Source organism: Entelurus aequoreus, linkage group LG17 (genome assembly GCF_033978785.1).
Source record: "Entelurus aequoreus isolate RoL-2023_Sb linkage group LG17, RoL_Eaeq_v1.1, whole genome shotgun sequence".
NCBI lineage: Eukaryota > Metazoa > Chordata > Actinopteri > Syngnathiformes > Syngnathidae > Entelurus > Entelurus aequoreus.
In genome coordinates this window covers 21,973,729-21,996,401 of record NC_084747.1, presented here as the reverse complement: position 1 = coordinate 21,996,401, position 22,673 = coordinate 21,973,729, and the positions used below count along the sequence as shown (strand labels likewise).

Sequence of the window (22,673 nt, the reverse complement as noted above, 5' to 3'; positions counted from 1 at the left end):
ATGTTAATGTTATCATGCTGGCTTTTTAGCTATTTTTGCAGGTATACGCCTCAGAGTCAAATATTTTGTTACTTCACACATGCTAACTGTTAGCATGTTAATGTTATCATGCTGGCTTTTTAGCTATTTTTGCAGGTATCCGCCTCAGAGTCAAATATTTTGTTACTTCACACATGCTAACTGTTAGCATGTTAATGTTATCATGCTGGCTTTTTAGCTATTTTTGCAGGTATACGCCTCAGAGTCAAATATTTTGTTACTTCACACATGCTAACTGTTAGCATGTTAATGTTATCATGCTGGCTTTTTAGCTATTTTTGCAGGTACACGCCTCAGAGTCAAATATTTTGTTACTTCACACATGCTAACTGTTAGCATGTTAACGTTATCATGCTGGCTTTTTAGCTATTTTTGCAGGTACACGCCTCAGAGTCAAATATTTTGTTACTTCACACATGCTAACTGTTAGCATGTTAATGTTATCATGCTGGCTTTTTAGCTATTTTTGCAGGTATACGCCTCAGAGTCAAATATTGTGTTACTTCACACATGCTAACTGTTAGCATGTTAATGTTATCATGCTGGCTTTTTAGCTATTTTTGCAGGTATACGCCTCAGAGTCAAATATTTTGTTACTTCACACATGCTAACTGTTAGCATGTTAATGTTATCATGCTGGCTTTTTAGCTATTTTTGCAGGTATACGCCTCAGAGTCAAATATTTTGTTACTTCACATATGCTAACTGTTAGCATGTTAACGTTATCATGCTGGCTTTTTAGCTATTTTTGCAGGTATACGCCTCAGAGTCAAATATTTTGTTACTTCACACATGCTAACTGTTAGCATGTTAATGTTATCATGCTGGCTTTTTAGCTATTTTTGCAGGTATACGCCTGAGAGTCAAATATTTTGTTACTTCACACATGCTAACTGTTAGCATGTTAATGTCATCATGCTGACTTTTTAGCTATTTTTGCAGGTATACGCCTCAGAGTCAAATATTTTGTTACTTCACACATGCTAACTGTTAGCATGTTAACGTTATCATGCTGGCTTTTTAGCTACACGCTCTGCATTATTTATAAATCAGTCGCCTCCTGAGGACTTTATTGACTGGCGCTGAGACGGCTCACCCGGATCAAGAAGTAGTCGACGCCGTACATGTCCAGGTCCTGAGCGATCTTCAAATACTCCATCTCGGCGTCCTCTCTGCTTGACACACAAAGACAGGCAGGGTTGAGGTCAAGGTTCTGGGTGGGGGGGGTGAAGGATGCAGAGGTGAGTCCACGTTTGCTAATAAAGGTCCTCCAATGAGGTCGGTCCTTTCTTCCCTTTTAGTCAAGTCCTTTAGAGGCTGCGAGGAGCGAGCAGCTACACAACAGCTAAGCACACAATAGCATGATGTGGTCTTTGTCAGTTTTTGTTGGTAAAGTAAACTAACTCTCAGGTTAAATTGATATTGCTGGCTTATATGACCACCCGACATCCTTGCTGGGTAAGATACACACCCGACATCCTTGCTGTTACTTTCTTTTTCCATTTCTACCGCAGCCCGTTTAGGCAGCAATGCACGTTAAATTGCAACTGTCAGGTTAAATTGACATTGCTGGCTGATTTTCCCGCCAAACATCCTCCCTGTTACTTTCTTTTCCGATTTCTACCGCAGCCCGTTTAGGCAGCAATGCATATTAAATTGCAACTCTCAGGTTAACTTTACATAGCTAGCTTATATGACCGCCAAACATCCTTGCTGTTACTTTCTTTTTCCATTTCTACCGCAGCCCGTTTAGGCAGCAATGCTTGTTAAATTGCAACTGTCAGGTTAAATTGACATTGCTGGGTAAGATACACACCCAACATCCTCGCTGTTACTTTCTTTTTTGATATCTACCGCAGCCCATTTAGGCAGCAATGCATGTTAAATTGCAACTGTCAGGTTAAATTGACATTGCTGGGTAAGATACACACCCAACATCCTCGCTGTTACTTTCTTTTTTGATATCTACCGCAGCCCATTTAGGCAGCAATGCATGTTAAATTGCAACTGTCAGGTTAAATTGACATTGCTGGGTAAGATACACACCCAACATCCTCGCTGTTACTTTCTTTTTCGATATCTACCGCAGCCCGTTTAGGCAGCAATGCACGTTAAATTGCAACTGTCAGGTTAAATTGACATTGCTGGCTGAATTTCCCGCCAAACATCCTCCATGTTACTTTCTTTTTCGATGTCTTCCGCAGCCCGTTTAGGCAGCAATGCATGTTAAATTGCAACTGTCAGGTTAAATTGACATTGCTGGGTAAGATACACACCCGACATCCTCGCTGTTACTTTCTTTTTCGATATCTACCGCAGCCCGTTTAGGCAGCAATGCATGTTAAATTGCAACTGTCAGGTTAAATTGACATTGCTGGGTAAGATACACACCCGACATCCTCGCTGTTACTTTCTTTTTCGATATCTACCGCAGCCCGTTTAGGCAGCAATGCATGTTAAATTGCAACTGTCAGGTTAAATTGACATTACTGGGTAAGATACACACCCAACATCCTCGCTGTTACTTTCTTTTTTGATATCTACCGCAGCCCGTTTAGGCAGCAATGCATGTTAAATTGCAACTGTCAGGTTAAATTGACATTGCTGGGTAAGATACACACCCGACATCCTCGCTGTTACTTTCTTTTTCGATATCTACCGCAGCCCGTTTAGGCAGCAATGCATGTTAAATTGCAACTGTCAGGTTAAATTGACATTGCTGGGTAAGATACACACCCAACATCCTCCCTGTTACTTTCTTTTTCGATATCTACCGCAGCCCGTTTAGGCAGCAATGCACGTTAAATTGCAACCGTCAGGTTAAATTGACATTGCTGGCTGATTTTCCCGCCAAACATCCTCCCTGTTACTTTCTTTTCCGATTTCTACCGCAGCCCGTTTAGGCAGCAATGCATATTAAATTGCAACTGTCAGGTTAACTTTACATAGCTAGCTTATATGACCGCCAAACATCCTTGCTGTTACTTTCTTTTTCCATTTCTACCGCAGCCCGTTTAGGCAGCAATGCTTGTTAAATTGCAACTGTCAGGTTAAATTGACATTGCTGGCTGATTTTCCCGCCAAACATCCTCCCTGTTACTTTCTTTTTCGATGTATACCGCAGCCCGTTTAAGCAGCAATGCATGTTAATTTGCAACTGTCAGGTTAAATTGACATTGCTGGGTAAGATACACACCCAACATCCTCGCTGTTACTTTCTTTTTTGATATCTACCGCAGCCCGTTTAGGCAGCAATGCATGTTAAATTGCAACTGTCAGGTTAAATTGACATTGCTGGGTAAGATACACACCCAACATCCTCGCTGTTACTTTCTTTTTCGATATCTACCGCAGCCCGTTTAGGCAGCAATGCACGTTAAATTGCAACCGTCAGGTTAAATTGACATTGCTGGCTGATTTTCCCGCCAAACATCCTCCCTGTTACTATCTTTTCCGATTTCTACCGCAGCCCGTTTAGGCAGCAATGCATATTAAATTGCAACTCTCAGGTTAACTTTACATAGCTAGCTTATATGACCGCCAAACATCCTTGCTGTTACTTTCTTTTTCCATTTCTACCGCAGCCCGTTTAGGCAGCAATGCTTGTTAAATTGCAACTGTCAGGTTAAATTGACATTGCTGGCTGATTTTCCCGCCAAACATCCTCCCTGTTACTTTCTTTTTCGATGTATACCGCAGCCCGTTTAAGCAGCAATGCATGTTAATTTGCAACTGTCAGGTTAAATTGACATTGCTGGGTAAGATACACACCCAACATCCTCGCTGTTACTTTCTTTTTTGATATCTACCGCAGCCCGTTTAGGCAGCAATGCATGTTAAATTGCAACTGTCAGGTTAAATTGACATTGCTGGGTAAGATACACACCCAACATCCTCCCTGTTACTTACTTTTTCGATATCTACCGCAGCCCGTTTAGGCAGCAATGCATGTTGAATTGCAACTGTCAGGTTAAATCGACATTGCTGGCTGAATTTCCCGCCAAACATCCTCCCTGTTACTTTCTTTTTCGATGTATACCGCAGCCCGTTTAAGCAGCAATGCACGTTAAATTGCAACCATCAGGTTCAATTGACTTTGTTGGCTGATTTTCCTGACAAACATCCTCCATGTTACTTTCTTTTTCGATGTCTTCCGCAGCCCGTTTAGGCAGCAATGCATGTTAAACTGCAACTGTCAGGTTAAATTGACATTGCTGGGTAAGATACACACCCAACATCCTCCCTGTTACTTACTTTTTCGATATCTACCGCAGCCCGTTTAGGCAGCAATGCATGTTAAATTGCAACTGTCAGGTTAAATTGACATTGCTGGGTAAGATACACACCCAACATCCTCGCTGTTACTTTCTTTTTCGATATCTACCGCAGCCCGTTTAGGCAGCAATGCACGTTAAATTGCAACCGTCAGGTTAAATTGACATTGCTGGCTGATTTTCCCGCCAAACATCCTCCCTGTTACTATCTTTTCCGATTTCTACCGCAGCCCGTTTAGGCAGCAATGCATATTAAATTGCAACTCTCAGGTTAACTTTACATAGCTAGCTTATATGACCGCCAAACATCCTTGCTGTTACTTTCTTTTTCCATTTCTACCGCAGCCCGTTTAGGCAGCAATGCTTGTTAAATTGCAACTGTCAGGTTAAATTGACATTGCTGGCTGATTTTCCCGCCAAACATCCTCCCTGTTACTTTCTTTTTCGATGTATACCGCAGCCCGTTTAAGCAGCAATGCATGTTAATTTGCAACTGTCAGGTTAAATTGACATTGCTGGGTAAGATACACACCCAACATCCTCGCTGTTACTTTCTTTTTTGATATCTACCGCAGCCCGTTTAGGCAGCAATGCATGTTAAATTGCAACTGTCAGGTTAAATTGACATTGCTGGGTAAGATACACACCCAACATCCTCCCTGTTACTTACTTTTTCGATATCTACCGCAGCCCGTTTAGGCAGCAATGCATGTTGAATTGCAACTGTCAGGTTAAATTGACATTGCTGGCTGAATTTCCCGCCAAACATCCTCCCTGTTACTTTCTTTTTCGATGTATACCGCAGCCCGTTTAAGCAGCAATGCACGTTAAATTGCAACCATCAGGTTCAATTGACTTTGTTGGCTGATTTTCCTGACAAACATCCTCCATGTTACTTTCTTTTTCGATGTCTTCCGCAGCCCGTTTAGGCAGCAATGCATGTTAAACTGCAACTGTCAGGTTAAATTGACATTGCTGGGTAAGATACACACCCAACATCCTCCCTGTTACTTACTTTTTCGATATCTACCGCAGCCCGTTTAGGCAGCAATGCATGTTAAATTGCAACTCTCAGGTTAAATTGACATTGCTGGCTTATATGACCACCCGACATCCTTGCTGTTACTTTCTTTTTCCATTTCTACCGCAGCCCGTTTAGGCAGCAATGCACGTTAAATTGCAACCGTCAGGTTAAATTGACATTGCTGGCTGATTTTCCCGCCAAACATCCTCCATGAGGGGGGGGGGGGGTTACCCACATATGCGGTCCTCTCCAAGGTTTCTCATAGTCATTCACCGACGTCCCACTGGGGTGAGTTTTCCTTGCCCGTATGTGGGCTCTGTACCGAGGATGTCGTTGTGGCTTGTACAGCCCTTTGAGACACTTGTGATTTAGGGCTATATAAATAAACATTGATTGATTGATTGATTGATGTTACTTTCTTTTTCGATTTCTTCCACAGCCCGTTTAGGCAGCAATGCGTGTTAAATTGCAACTCTCAGGTTAAATTTATATTGCTGGCTTATATGACCACCCGAAATCCTCGCTGTTACTTTCTTTTTCCATTTCTACCGCAGCTCGTTTAGGCAGCAATGCATATTAAATTGCAACTGTCAGGTTAAATTGACATTGCTGGCTGATATACCCACCAAACATCCTCCCTGTTACTTTCTTTGTCACATTCCAGCACAGCCCGTTTGGGCAGCATGACATTGTTTTTGAAGCAAAGCGACTCGGGCATGACCCGTAAACACACCTGGCGCGGCCCCTGTGCCCAGCGTGACACGCCGCAATCCTCTCCTCCCACATCTCGGCCGTCATCTGGTACAGGTTGACCACCTGGACAAGGGACGCAGGTGAGAACGTTGTCCAAACCCGGAGGATGAACATACACAGGTGCTGGGAGCGTGTGGCCACCACTCACCCGTTTAGGCAGCAGCTCCTCCTGAGCCAGAAAGCCCAGCTTGTGAACATTGGGGTTGTAGTCTCCGTACTGTAACACAAAGTAACCTCAATGAAGGTTTTCCCACTTCCAAACTGCGTCAACGGGCTGAGGAACTTGAACCGCCAACCTATCTAGTGCTGGATGCCACCTAGACCAGGGGTCACCAACGCGGTGCCCGCGGGCACCAGGTAGCCCGTAAGGACCAGATGAGTAGCCCGCTGGCCTGTTCTAAAAATAGCAGCACTTACCAGTGAGCTGCCTCTATTTTTTAAATTGTATTTATTTACTAGCAAGCTGGTCTCGCTTTGCTCAACATTTTTAATTCTAAGAGAGACAAAACTCAAATAGAATTTGAAAATTCAAGAAAATATTCTAAAGACTTGGTCTTCACTTGTTTAAATACATTTATTAACACATTTTTCTTTGCTTCTTATAACTTTCAGAAAGACAATTTTAGAGAAAAAATACAACCTTAAAAATGATTTTAGGATTTTTAAACACATATACCTTTTTACCTTTTAAATTCCTTCCTCTTCTTTCCTGACCATTTAAATCAATGTTCAAGTCTTTTTTTTTTTATTGTAAAGAATAATAAATACATTTTAATTTAATTCTTCATTTTAGCTTCTGTTTTTTTCGACGAAGAATATTTGTGAAATATTTCTTCAAACTTATTATGATTCAAATTCAAAAAAAATATTCTGGCAAATGGAGAAAATCTGTAGAATCAAATTTAAATCTTATTTCAAAGTCTTTTGAATTTCTTTTAAAATTTTTGTTCCGGAAAATCTAGAAGAAATAATGATTTGTCTTTGTTAGAAATATAGCTTGGTCCAATTTGTTATATATTCTAACAAAGTGCAGATTGGATTTTAACCTATTTAAAACATGTCATCAAAATTCTAAACTTAATCTTAATCAGGAAAATTTACTAATGATGTTCCATAAATTATTTTTTTAATTTTTTCAAAAAGATTCGAATTTGCTAGTTTTTCTCTTCTTTTTTCAGTTGAATTAGGAATTTTAAAGAGTCGAAATAGAAGATAAACTATGTTTCAAAATTTAATTGTCATTTTTTTCGTGTTTTCTCCTCTTTTAAACCGTTCAATTAAGTGTAAATATCATTAATTATTAATAATAACACAGAGTTAAAGGTAAATTGAGCAAATTGGCTATTTCTGGCAATTTATTGAAGTGTGTATCAAACTGGTAGCCCTTCGCATTAATCACTACCCAAGAAGTAGCTCTTGCTTTCAAAAAGGTTGGTGACCCCTGCTCTAGACTCAACAGATCTCCTGAAACGTGAAGATCCTCTGAATCAAATCCTGCATTATCTCTTCCCTTCACGGCTTTGTAAATACTAGACAAATGCCATGAATGAAACATGAAGTCTTCTATTAGACTACAAACTCTGCCCTGCATTCCTAATACTGCTGACACATTTTTGCCTCCGATCTCGGCTTGGGGGAATTTATCCAATGTCTAAAAAGTCTGACTTTAGGAGAAACTAACTACTTTTTAGAAACATCAGACTGAGAGCAGTTAGGTGTCTGGATGTACAGTCTGTGTACTTTATCTTCACACTTCAACTCCCTGGAAGAAATCAGCAAATCGATGAGAATACGCAGAAAGTTCTGACGCGACACCAATTTGTTAGTTACAGGTTTTTTAAATCATTATTTATGTGTGTGTGTGTGTGTGTGTGTGTGTGTGTGTGTGTGTGTGTGTGTGTGTGTGTGTGTGTGTGTGTGTGTGTGTGTGTGTGTGTGTGTGTGTTCTGGCAATGCTTACTTAAAGGCCTACTGAAATGATTTTTTTAAATTTAAACGGGGATAGCAGATCCATTCTATGTGTCATACTTGATCATTTCGCGATATTGCCATATTTTTGCTGAAAGGATTTAGTAGAGAAAATCGACGATAAAATTCGCAACTTTTGCTCGCTGATAAAAAAAAGCCTTGCCTGTAGCGGAAGTAGCGTGACGTCACAGGAGCTAGTATTCCTCACAATTCCCCGTTGTTTACAATGGAGCGAGAGAGATTCGGAGCGACAAAGCGACGATTACCCCATTAATTTGAGCCAGGATGAAAGATTCGTGGATGAGGAACGTGAGAGTGAAGGACTAGAGTGCAGTGCAGGACGCATCTTTTTTCGCTCTGACCGTAACTTAGGTACAAGCTGGCTCATTGGATTCCACACTCTCTCCTTTTTCTATTGTAGATCACAGATTTGTATTTTAAACCACCTGGGATACTATATCCTCTTGAAAATGAGAGTCCAGAACGCCAAATGGACATTCAGTGCCTTTTATCTCCACGACAATACATCGGCGAAATGCTTTAGCTACGAGCTAACGTGATAGCATCTTGCTTTAACTGCATATAGAAACAAAAGAAATAAACCCCTGACTGGAAGGATAGATAGAAAATCAACAATACTATTAAACCGTGGACATGTAACTACACGGTTAATGCTTTCCAGGCTGGCGAAGGTTAACAATGCTGTGCTAACGACGCCATTGAAGCTAACTTAGCAACCGGACTGCACAGAGCTATGCTAAAAACATTAGCTGTCCACCTACGCCAGCCAGCCCTTATTTGCTCATCAACACCCTGCGTTCCAGAAGGACGAAGGACTTCACCCGATGCGTTTGGCGGCCCGGAGACGTAGGAAGTCAAGGTGAAGTCGGCGGCTAGCGCGGCTAGCGCTCCAACAAAGTCCTCCTGGTTGTGTTGCTGTAGTCCGCTGCTAATACACCAATCCCACCTACAACTGTCTTCTTTGCAGCCTTCATTGTTCATTAAAAAAATTGCAAAAGATGTCCAGAATACTGTGGAATTATGAAATGAAAACAGAGCTTTTTGTATAGGATTCTACGGGGTACCATAACTTCCGTTACTCGGACTTCGTCACGCGCATACGTCATCATACCGCGATGTTTCAGCCGGGTATTTCCCGGGAATTTAAAAATGTCACTTTATAAGTTAACCCGGCCGTATTGGCATGTGTTGCAATGTTAAGATTTCATCATTGATATATAAACTATCAGACTGCGTGGTCGCTAGTAGTGGCTTTCAGTAGGCCTTAAACTCTTTTCCCCCAGGGTCCCCAGTAAGAATGATCAGCACATGACTTCATCAATCCAGAGATTTAAAGACGTGTATGAGCTAACTGGCCAGCGGACATTTTACACCATTTTGTTTATGCCTCCCCAACCTGTAGAAAGGCTGGTCCCCACAAGTCATGATCAAAAACTTGGTCCCCAGTATGTGTGTGTGTGTGTGTGTGTGTGTGTGTGTGTGTGTGTGTGTGTGTGTGTGTGTGTGCGTGTGTGTGTGTGTGTGTGTGTGTGTGTGTGTGTGTGTGTGTGTGTGTGTGTGTGTGTGTGTGTGTGTGTGTGTGTGTGTGTGTGCAGTGTCCTTCCATTTAACAGCAGTGCTTTTTTTTTTTTTTTTCCAACCGTCCATAGCGTTTCTACTCGTAGGGCTTCTTCATTCATCACTCCAAGCAACGTTTGTCAGTTTTACAATATAACTAAAACAATTCGTACTCACTAAACCGTCCCAGGTGTGACGTCTGTAGGAGTGTTTCCATGCATGTTTGTACGTGCTATCGCAATGTAATCAAGCCGGCGTCGTTAGCGTTAGCTACTATGCGAACGCCTTTACTCTTTGTTAGTGTTATCAACTTGCAAACGCAATGTTTTTGTATCGTTTCAGTTTCCTGAGTTCACCAAAACGTCACCGTGGAGTGGTTGAGGGTGTTTAGCTGATTGGAGAGCTAGCTTGATGACATTCCTCCATGACGATGACTTCTGTTTTGTTTGACCAGCCGTTTTACTGCCGTGTTAGAGACACCGTTTGGAAACAATTATGGTGTGTAAATAAACATTTACAAAATCTTTCTGTGTAAATAACTAATTTCACAATGTATATCAGTGTTTCCCACACATTCATTTATTTGTGGCGGCCCGCCACGAAAGAATTAAGGCCGCCACAATTTTTATTTTTTTTTATTTTTTTTTGTGTCCTGTCCAGCTTCTCAGGCAAATCATATAGTTGATGTAGATGCCCATATCGGCTGTTCACATTTACTTTACAAAAGAGAAGTGTAGGATACTTCTCTTGTTGCCTTATTTGTATTTGACCACTACGGTTTTCTGTTTATTTGTTACTGACTGTGCCTCTGTTTCACTTTATGTTGCTGGTAAATAATATGGTTATAGTAGTAGGCTAAAGTTAAATGATATAGTATGCACTAATTAAAGGGGCAGAGCTTTAAGAGACATTTTAGCTTTTATATTTTATAAGATATATTTAATAAATTAATAAATATATTTCAGTGAATAACTTATTGTTCAAATCTGTATATAAATATGTACATAAAGTGTTGTAATTATATTGTAAAATGGATGGACGTTTAAAACAAAACTGTTATTATTAATTAGTAAGTGTACATTTTTTGAGCTTTTTTAGAGAAAATCATATCATTGTAGTAAATTATGCAAATTATTTGATGATGTCATGGTGACCACGCCCATAGCCACGCCCCCACCGCCACAGGTATCTTGGCAGTTTATGGGAAACACTGTTATATATATATATGCGGCTAATATATGGAAACATTTGTAATTTTGTATTTTTATTTCGTGGGTTTGGTCTATATGCCGGTGCGCTCTATAATGCGCAAAATAGGGTAAGTAAACAAATGGCTCACTGGGCTGAAGCTGCTCGCAGAGGAAAAAGTGTGACGATACTGAAAAAACAGGTTATCGATATATTTTGTGTGTGCTGGTATCGACTTGATGTCGAAGTATCGATACTTTTGACAACCTTAATTCCAGGTACCGGGAATTGGTACCGTATCGGTTCAAATGTGAGCGGTACCCATCTTTACACCTACTGCCACTTTTACCTTCAAGTGTTCTTCCCCCTTCTCTCCATCTTGCCTCTATTACACGTTTACTTCTACTTTTTTTTACTTAGTTTGATGGATCCAGGAAAGATAGTAGTCGGATTTAACCCCGGGTTACAACAAGTCCTATGTACTATGTAAACAAATTCTCATTTCTAGTCCAAATATGTAAACAAATTCTCATTTCTAGTCCAAATATGTAAACAAACGTTAATTTCTAGTCCAAATATGTAAACAAATTCTCTTTTCTAGTCCAAATACGTAAACAAATTCTAATTTCTAGTCCTAATATGTAAACAAACTCTCAATTATACTCTTAATATGTAAACAAATACTCATTTCTAGTCCAAATATGTAAACAAACTCTCATTTCTAGTCCAAATATGTAAACAAACTCTCCTTTCTAGTCCAAATATGTAAACAAACGCTCATTTCTAATCCAAATATGTAAACAAATTCTAATTGCTAGTCCTAATATGTAAACAAACTCTCCTTTCTAGTCCAAATATGTAAACAAACTCTAATTGCTAGTCCAAATATGTAAACAAACTCTCCTTTCTAGTCCAAATATGTAAACAAACTCTCCTTTCTAGTCCAAATATGTAAACAAATTATAATTTGTAGTCCTAATATGTAAACAAACTCTCATTTCTAGTTCAAATATGTAAACAAACTCTCATTTATAGTCCTAATATGTAAACAAATTCTAATTTCTAGTCTTAATACATAAACAAACTCTCATTTCTAGTCCACATATGTAAACAAACTCTAATTTATAGTCCTAATATGTAAACAAATAATCATTTCTAGTCCAAATATGTAAACAAATTCTCATTTGTAGTCCAAATATGTAAACAAACTCTAATTGCTAGTCCTAATATGTAAACAAACTCTCATTTCTAGTCCAAATATGTAAACAAATACTAATTTCTATTCCAAATATGTAAACAAATTGTCATTTCTAGTCCAAATATGTAAACAAACTCTAATTGCTAGTCCTAATATGTAAACAAACTCTCCTTTCTAGTCCAAATATGTAAACAAACTCTCCTTTCTAGTCCAAATATGTAAAAAAAAACCTCCTTTCTAGTCCATATATGTAAACAAACTCTAATTGCTAGTTCAAATATGTAAACAAACTCTCATTTCTAGTCCAAATATGTAAACAAACTCTCCTTTCTAGTCCAAATATGTAAACAAATGCTAATTTCTAGTCCAAATATGTAAACACATTCTCATTTCTGGTCCAAATATGTAAACAAACTCTCCTTTCTAGTCAAAATATGTAAACAAATTATAATTTCTAGTCCAAATATGTAAACAAATTATAATTTCTAGTCGAAATATGTAAACAAATTCTCATTTCTAGTCCAAATATGTAAACAAACTCTCATTTATAGTCCTAATATGTAAACAAACTCTTATTGCTAGTTCAAATATGTAAACAAACTCTCATTTCTAGTCCAAATATGTAAACAAATTATAATTTCTAGTCCAAATATGTAAACAAATTATAATTTCTAGTCGAAATATGTAAACAAATTCTCTTTTCTAGTCCAAATATGTAAACAAACTCATTTATAGTCCTAATATAAATGATAAATAAATAAATATGTTAACAAACCCTCATTTCTAGTTCAAATATGTAAACAAACTCTCATTTATAGTCCTAAAATGTAAACAAATTATAATTTGTAGTCTTAATACATAAACAAACTCTCATTTCTAGTCCACATATGTAAACAAACCCTAATTTATAGTCTTAATATGTAAACAAATACTCATTTCTAATCCAAATATGTAAACAAATTCTCCTTTCTAGTCCAAATATGTAAACAAACGCTCATTTCTAGTCCAAATGTGTAAACACATTCTCATTTCTGGTCCAAATATGTAAACAAACTCTCCTTTCTAGTCGAAATATGTAAACAAATTATAATTTCTAGTCGAAATATGTAAACAAACTCTCATTTCTAGTCCAAATATGTAAACAAACTCTCATTTCTAGTCCAAATATGTAAACAAACTCATTTCTAGTCAAAATATGTAAACAAACTCATTTCTAGTCAAAATATGAAAACAAACTCTTCTTTCTGGTCCAAATAAGTAGACAAATTCTAATTTTGAGTCTAAATATGTAAACAAACTAATTTATAGTCCAAATAAGTAAACAAACTCTCATTTCTAGTCCAAATAAGTAAACAAACTCTCATTTCTAGTCCAAGTATGTAAACAAATTCTCTCGGAAGAGTTTGAAGGATCCAGGAAAGATAGTAGTCCTATACCAGGTTGTTTTTAATTGCATCCCTTTGCCCAATTAGCTTCTGCTGCTGTCCCTCAGCTTGTCAGCTGTTGACGAAGCCTGACACTCTGCCATCACCTGAGCTTCATTGCTATTCCGCACCTTCCCTCTCACAATTATCGCAAACAGCGGGCGCTTGGCGGCAGTAATTGATCCTGGGAGAGAAGCCGCGTGTCAACGCTCGGCCATTTTCTGCCGGCGACAGCTTACCAACCGAGACAGGATCTGTGACTTAAGCACAGTCGTCTCACTCCCCACTCGGCTGGACTCACGTCTCAGTCCCGCTCACACCTGACTGGGCCTCGGCGCCGGAGAGACTTTCATCTGTATCCCCCCGGAGAGCAGCTTTATCTCAAAACCACCCTGTCGGAATCCACTTGTGGCTGGGCGCGCACACAGAATACAAAGCAGGCAGCAGAAGCTGCATGGCTCAAGGAGGACACAACTTGACATTTGATATCAGAATAATCAACCCAGCAGGCACAAGACGTCGATACAACGTTGATCATACGTACATGTCCTTTAAAACGGACTTGGAAACAACGTTGCAAAATAGATATATTGAGACAATGTTGACGTTGTTGGTTGGGAAATGACCAAATTTCAATGTCAAATCAACGTCACAACGGCGCGGCGTTACAGAGACACCTTTTTCAAGCTTGAATAAACGTCAAAAATCATGTTGTTTTAACGTTAGGTTTGTGTTGTAGGATATTGGTTGTGAAATGACCAAATTTCAATGGTCAATCAACGTCACAACCCAACATTGATTTAACATCGTCAAAAATAATGTTGTTTCAACGTTTGGTTTGTGTTGTAGAATATTGGCTGGAAAATGACCAAAATTCAATAGTCAATCAACGTCAGAACCCGACATTGATTCAACGTCGTCAAAAAGCATGTTGTTTCAACGTTAGATTTGTGTTGTAGAATATTGGTTGGAAAATGACCAAATTTCAATGGTCAATCAACGTCAAAACCCAACATTGATTTAACATCGTCAAAAATAATGTTGTTTCAACGTTATGTTTGTGTTGTAGAATATTGGTTGTGAAATGACCAAATTTCAATGGTCAATCAACGTCAAAACCCAACATTGATTTAACGTCGTCAAAAATAATGTTGTTTTAACGTTAGGTTTGTGTTGTAGAATATTGGTTGGGAAAATAACCAAAATTCAATAGTCAATCAACGTCAGAACCCGACATTGATTTAACGTCGTCAAAAAGCATGTTGTTTCAACGTTAGATTTGTGTTGTAGAATATTGGTTGGAAAATGACCAAATTTCAATGGTCAATCAACGTCACAACCCAACATTGATTTAACATCGTCAAAAATAATGTTGTTTCAACGTTTGGTTTGTGTTGTAGAATATTGGCTGGAAAATGACCAAAATTCAATAGTCAATCAACGTCACAACCCAACATTGATTTAACATCGTCAAAAAGCATGTTGTTTCAACGTTAGGTTTGTGTTGTAGAATATTGGCTGGAAAATGACCAAAATTCAATAGTCAATCAACGTCAAAACCCGACATTGATTCAACGTCGTCAAAAAGCATGTTTTTTCAACGTTAGGTTTGTGTTGTAGAATATTGGTTGGGAAAATAACCAAAATTCAATAGTCAATCAACGTCAGAACCCGACATTGATTTAACGTCGTCAAAAAGCATGTTGTTTCAACGTTAGGTTTGTGTTGTAGAATATTGGCTGGAAAATGACCAAAATTCAATAGTCAATCAACGTCAGAACCCGACATTGATTCAACGTCGTCAAAAAGCATGTTTTTTCAACGTTAGGTTTGTGTTGTAGAATATTGGTTGTGAAATGACCAAATTTCAATGGTCAATCAACGTCAAAACCCAACATTGATTTAACGTCGTCAAAAAGCATGTTGTTTCAACGTTAGATTTGTGTTGTAGAATATTGGTTGGAAAATGACCACATTTCAATGGTCAATCAACGTCACAACCCAACATTGATTTAACATCGTCAAAAATAATGTTGTTTCAACGTTTGGTTTGTGTTGTAGAATATTGGCTGGAAAATGACCAAAATTCAATAGTCAATCAACGTCACAACCCAACATTGATTTAACATCGTCAAAAAGCATGTTGTTTCAACGTTAGGTTTGTGTTGTAGAATATTGGCTGGAAAATGACCAAAATTCAATAGTCAATCAACGTCAGAACCCGACATTGATTCAACGTCGTCAAAAAGCATGTTTTTTCAACGTTAGGTTTGTGTTGTAGAATATTGGCTGGAAAATGACCAAAATTCAATAGTCAATCAACGTCACAACCCAACATTGATTTAACATCGTCAAAAAGCATGTTGTTTCAACGTTAGGTTTGTGTTGTAGAATATTGGTTGGGAAAATAACCAAAATTCAATAGTCAATCAACGTCAGAACCCGACATTGATTTAACGTAGTCAAAAAGCATGTTGTTTCAACGTTAGGTTTGTGTTGTAGAATATTGGCTGGAAAATGACCAAAATTCAATAGTCAATCAACGTCAGAACCCGACATTGATTCAACGTCGTCAAAAAGCATGTTTTTTCAACGTTAGGTTTGTGTTGTAGAATATTGGTTGTGAAATGACCACATTTCAATGGTCAATCAACGTCAAAACCCAACATTGATTTAACGTCGTCAAAAAGCATGTTGTTTCAACGTTAGGTTTGTGTTGTAGAATATTGGTTGGGAAAATAACCAAAATTCAATAGTCAATCAACGTCAGAACCCGACATTGATTCAACGTCGTCAAAAAGCATGTTGTTTCAACGTTAGATTTGTGTTGTAGAATATTGGTTGGAAAATGACCAAATTTCAATGGTCAATCAACGTCACAACCCAACATTGATTTAACATCGTCAAAAATAATGTTGTTTCAACGTTTGGTTTGTGTTGTAGAATATTGGCTGGAAAATGACCAAAATTCAATAGTCAATCAACGTCACAACCCAACTTGATTTAACGTCGTCAAAAAGCATGTTGTTTCAACGTTAGATTTGTGTTGTAGAATATTGGTTGGGAAAATAACCAAAATTCAATGGTCAAATCAACGCCACAACCTGACATTGAATAATCGTCGTCTAAAATCGTGTTGTTTTAACGTTAGGTTTATGTTGTAAAATATTGGTTGTAAAATGACTAAAATTCAATGGTTAAATCAACGTCAGAACCCGACATTGATTTAATGTCGTCAAAGAGCTTGTTGTTTCAATGTTAGGTTTGTGTTGTAGAATATTGGTTGGGAAAATAACCAAAATTCAATGGTCAAATCAACGCCACAACCTGACATTGAATAATCGTCATCTAAAATCTTGTTGTTTTAACGTTAGGTTTATGTTGTAAAATATTGGTTGTAAAATGACCAAAATTCAATGGTCAAATCAACTTCAGAACCCGAGATTGATTTAACGTTGTCAAAAAGCATGTTGTTTCAACGTTATGTTTGTGTTGTAGAATATTGGTTGGGAAAATAACCACATTTCAATGGTCAAATCAACGTCACAACCTGACATTGAATAAAAGTCATCTAAAATCGTGTTATTTTAACGTTAGGTTTATGTTGTAAAATATTGGTTGTAAAATGACCAAAATTCAATGGTCAAATCAACGTCAGAACCCGACATTAATTTAATGTCGTCAAAAAGCATGTTGTTTCAACCTTGTATTTGTGTTGTAGAATATTGGTTGTAAAATAACCACATTTCAATGTCAAATCAACGTCACAACCTGACGCTGATTAAACGTCGTCAAAAAGCATGTTGTTTCAATGTTAGGATTGAGTTATAAAATATTGGTTGTAAAATTGACTAAAATTCAATGGTCAATCAACGTCAGAACCCAACATTGATTTAACGTCGTCCAAAAGCATGTTGTTTCAACGTTGTATTTGTGTTGTAGAATATTAGTTGGGAAAATAACCAAAACTCAATGGTCAAATCAACGTCACAACCTGACATTGATTTAACGTTGTCAAAAAGCATGTTGTTTCAACCTTGTATTTGTTTTGCAGAATATTGATGGTAAAATAACCAAATTTCAATGTCAAATCAACGTCACAACGGTGATTAAACGTCGTCAAAAAGCATGTTGTTTCAACGTTAGGTTTGTGTTGTAGAATATTGGTTGGGAAAATAACCAAAATTCAATGGTCAAATCAACGCCAAATCAACGCCACAATCCAAGATTGATTTAACGTCGTCAAAAAGCATGTTGTTTCAACGTTGTAAAAGGTAAATGGGTTATACTTGTATAGCGCTTTTCTACCTTTAAGGTAGCTAAAAGCCTTTAGCTGTCCGCTCATTGTCCAGCGCAGCTCTTGAGGTGCCAGGGCCTGATATTTCCTGGTGTAGTTCGTTCACTACTTGCTCCCAATGCAGCTGTGGCAACTTGTACGTTATTTTCCTGCGGATTCACGGCGGGGAGATAAGAATCCTTCAGGGGGCTGCGAACACTCCTCCGCTGTCTCAGGTCTGGCAAATGAGACGAGACGGACTGAGCCAGGACCAGCAGTCCAGTCCGGGTAGGACTTATTAAATGTGGAGGGGCTTTAATCAAAGTGGACAGGTGGACTGACGTGCGAGTCCATGGACCATGTCCGCCTGTCAGAGACCACGGGCTCCTTCAACCTGAACGCTTCGGATCGCTTGAAGGTTTTTCCGCCCCCCCTCCCCTCCCCTCCCCCGCCCCAACCGCAAACTTTTGATAGCTGGTAGTCTGAGCCTCCAACCGGAGAATCGCCAATCGATTTTCCGCGGCGAGTGGCGACCGAGGGGAAGAGACGGAGGAGGTGTTGCTATGAACTATTTGAACTGATACGGAACCCGGGAATCCATACTTTTGTCTACATCAATGGTTTTGATGATAAAATATCATTTTTTATTGCAACATTTATGACAACTGCTGTCTAGTTTTTATATCTTGTTTTATTTTTATCATTTGCAAGTTGCAATTACAGTCCAAATCCTTAGGTGGCAGTATTGTATAGTGTGTTGTTTTGGTTTTTGTTGTGCGCTAAAAAGTGTTAATATTGTAAATAATGCACTTATCATTTGTAACGCACATCTTAGTTGTATGTGGAGGTGTTGAAATTGCTAATGCTAATCAGTAGCATGTACAGTATATGTATATGCTAAATGAGCATTGAGCTAGCGCATTTTGAAAAGTGGAGCCTTGCTTTCCAGCGCTTTCTAGCAGGTAAGCTTGCTTTGTTGGCGAGGTAAAGTGGCAGTCTGCTACGAATACGCCTGTTCACCCGCCAAGTGTTTGAACCGGTGCCGAGATTGCATATTTAACCCCAGGTTACAACACGCCGTATGTGCTATGTCAACAAATTCTCATTTCTAGTCAAAATATGTAAACACATTCTCATTTCTAGTCAAAATATGTCAACAAATTGTCATTTTTAGTTAATGTGTAAATAAAATTCTAATTTCTAGTCAAAATATGTAAACAAATTCTCATTTCTAGTCAAAATAGGTAAACACATTCTCATTTCTAGTTAATGTGTAAATAAAATTCTAATTTCTAGTCAAAATATGTAAACACATTCTCATTTCTAGTTAATGTGTGAATAAAATTCTAATTTCTAGTCAAAATATGTCAACAAATTCTCATTTCTAGTCAAAATATGTAAACACATTCTCATTTCTAGTCAAAATATGTTAACAAATTCTCATTTTTAGTTAATGTGTAAATAAAATTCTAATTTCTAGTCAAAATATGTAAACAAATTCTCATTTCTAGTCAAAATAGGTAAACACATTCTCATTTCTAGTTAATGTGTAAATAAAATTCTAATTTCTAGTCAAAATATGTCAACAAATTCTCATTTCTAGTCAAAATATGTAAACACATTCTCATTTCTAGTTAATGTGTGAATAAAATTCTAATTTCTAGTGAAAATATGTCAACAAATTCTCATTTCTAGTCAAAATATGTAAACACATTCTCATTTCTAGTCAAAATATGTTAACAAATTCTCATTTTTAGTTAATGTGTAAATAAAATTCTAATTTCTAGTCAAAATATGTAAACAAATTTTCATTTGTAGTCAAAATAGGTAAACACATTCTCATTTCTAGTTAATGTGTAAATACAATTCTAATTTCTAGTCAAAATATGTAAACAAATTCTCATTTCTAGTCAAAATATGTAAACACATTCTCATTTCTAGTTAATGTGTAAATAAAATTCTAATTTCTAGTCAAAATATGTCAACAAATTCTCATTTCTAGTCAAAATATGTAAACACATTCTCATTTCTAGTCAAAATATGTTAACAAATTCTCATTTTTAGTTAATGTGTAAATACAATTCTAATTTCTAGTCAAAATATGTAAACAAATTCTCATTTCTAGTCAAAATAGGTAAACACATTCTCATTTCTAGTTAATGTGTAAATAAAATTCTAATTTCTAGTCAAAATATGTCAACAAATTCTCATTCCTAGTCAAAATATGTAAACACATTCTCATTTCTAGTCAAAATATGTTAACAAATTCTCATTTTTAGTTAATGTGTTAATAAAATTCTAATTTCTAGTTCAAATATGTAAACAAATTCTCATTTCTAGTCAAAATATGTAAACACATTCTCCTTTCTAGTCCAAATGTGTAAATAAAATTCAAATTTCTAGTCAAAATATGTAAACAAATTCTCATTTGTAGTAAAAATATGTAAAAAAAAAAATATGTAAACACATTCTCATTTCTAGTCAAAATATGTTAACAAATTCTCATTTTTAGTTAATGTGTAAATACAATTCTAATTTCTAGTCAAAATATGTAAACAAATTCTCATTTCTAGTCAAAATATGTAAACACATTCTCATTTCTAGTTAATGTGTAAATAAAATTCTAATTTCTAGTCAAAATATGTAAACACATTCTCATTTCTAGTTAATGTGTAAATAAAATTCTAATTTCTGGTCAAAATATGTAAACAAATTCTCATTTCTAGTCAAAATATGTAAACACATTCTCATTTCTAGTTAATGTGTAAATAAAATTCTAATTTCTAGTCAAAATATGTAAACACATTCTCATTTCTAGTTAATGTGTAAATAAAATTCTAATTTCTAGTCAAAATATGTAAACAAATTCTCATTTCTAGTCAAAATATGTAAACACATTCTCATTTCTAGTTAATGTGTAAATAAAATTCTAATTTCTAGTCAAAATATGTAAACACATTCTCATTTCTAGTTAATGTGTAAATAAAATTCTAATTTCTAGTCAAAATATGTAAACAAATTCTCATTTCTAGTGAAAATATGTAAACACATTCTCCTTTCTAGTCCAAATGTGTAAATAAAATTCAAATTTCTAGTCAAAGTATGTAAACAAATTCTCATTTGTAGTAAAAATATGTAAAAAAAAAAATCTAATTTCTATTTAAAATATGTAAATAAATTCTCATTTCTAGTCAAAATATGTAAACAAACTCATTTATAGTCCTAATATGTAAACAAACTCTCATTTCTAGTCAAAATATGTAAACAAATTCTAATTGCTAGTCGAAATATGTAAACAAACTCATTTCTATTCCTAATTTGTAAAAAAAACCCTCTCATTTCCAGTCCATATATGTAAACAAATTTTAATTTCTAGTCCAAATATGTAAAAAAACTTGTTTATATTCCTAATATGTAAACAAACTCTCATTTCTAGTTCAAATATGTAAACAAACTAATTTCTGGTCAAAATATGTAAACACATTCTCATTTCAAGTTAATGTGTAAATAAAATTCTAATTTCTAGTCAAAATATGTAAACAAATTCTCCTTTCTAGTCAAAATATGTAAAAAAAAAAAATCTAATTTCTATTTAAAATATGTAAATAAATTCTCATTTCTAGTCAAAATATGTAAACAAACATGTATAGTCCTAATATGTAAACAAACTCTCATTTCTAGTCAAAATATGTAAACAAATTCTAATTTCTAGTCAAAATATGTAAACAAACTATTTTCTATTCCTAATTTGTAAACAAACTCTCATTTGTAGTCTAAATGTGTAAACAAATTTTAATTTCTAGTCCAAATATGTAAACAAACTCATTTATATTCCTAATATGTAAACAAACTCTCATTTCTAGTCAAAATATGTAAACAAATTCTAATTTCTAGTCGAAATATGTAAACAAACTCATTTATATTCCTAATATGTAAAGAAACTCTCATTTCTAATTCAAATATGTAAACAAACTAATTTCTGGTCAAAATATGTAAACACTCTAATTGCTAGTCCAAATTTGTAAACAAACTATCAATTCTAGTCCAAATGTGTAAACAAACTCTCCTTGCTAGTCCAAATATGTAAACAAACTCTCATTTCTAGTCCAAATATGTAAACAAATTTTAATTTCTAGTCCAAATATGTAAACAAACTCATTTATATTCCTAATATGTAAACAAACTCGCATTTCTAGTTCAAATATGTAAACAAACTAATTTCTGGTCAAAATATGTAAACACTCTAATTTCTAGTCCAAATTTGTAAACAAACTCTCAATTCTAGTCAAAATTTGTAAACAAACTCTCATTGCTAGTCTAAATATGTAAACAAATTCTCATTTCTAGTCAAAATATGTAAACAAATTCTCATTGATAGTCCAAATTTGTAAACAAGCTCTCATTTCTAGTCCAAATGTGTAAACATACTCTAATTTCTAGTCAAAATATGTAAACAAATTCTCATTTCTAGTCAAAATATGTAAACAAACTCTAATTGCTAGTCCAAATTTGTAAACAAGCTCTCATTTCTAGTCCAAATGTGTAAACATACTCTAATTTCTAGTCAAAATATGTAAACAAATTCTAATTTCTAGTCAAAATATGTAAACAAACTCTAATTGCTAGTCCAAATATGTAAACAAATTCTCATTTCTAGTCAAAATATGTAAACAAATTCTCATTGCTAGTCCAAATTTGTAAACAAGCTCTCATTTCTAGTCCAAATGTGTAAACATACTCTAATTTCTAGTCAAAATATGTAAACAAATTCTCATTTCTAGTCAAAATATGTAAACAAACTCTAATTGCTAGTCCAAATTTGTAAACAAATGGTCATTTCTAGTCAAAATATGTAAACAAACTCTCATTGCTAGTCCAAATATGTAAACAAACTCTCATTTCTAGTCCAAATGTGTAAACAAACTCTAATTTCTAGTCAAAATATGTAAAC

At 36.0% G+C, this 22,673-nt stretch overlaps 1 protein-coding gene across 1 annotated transcript in view; it reads right to left on the bottom strand.

Moving 5' to 3' along the window:
- The window catches only part of nf2a (NF2, moesin-ezrin-radixin like (MERLIN) tumor suppressor a), an 85,795-nt gene that overhangs the window by 41,188 nt on the left and 21,934 nt on the right, over positions 1-22,673 (bottom strand). The window contains exons 5-7 of the mRNA XM_062024131.1: positions 6,239-6,307; positions 6,071-6,153; positions 1,136-1,211 (exon numbers count right to left, since the gene is read on the bottom strand). Coding sequence (XP_061880115.1) covers positions 1,136-1,211; positions 6,071-6,153; positions 6,239-6,307 — 228 coding nt within the window. The remainder of the gene's footprint in view (positions 1-1,135; positions 1,212-6,070; positions 6,154-6,238; positions 6,308-22,673) is intronic.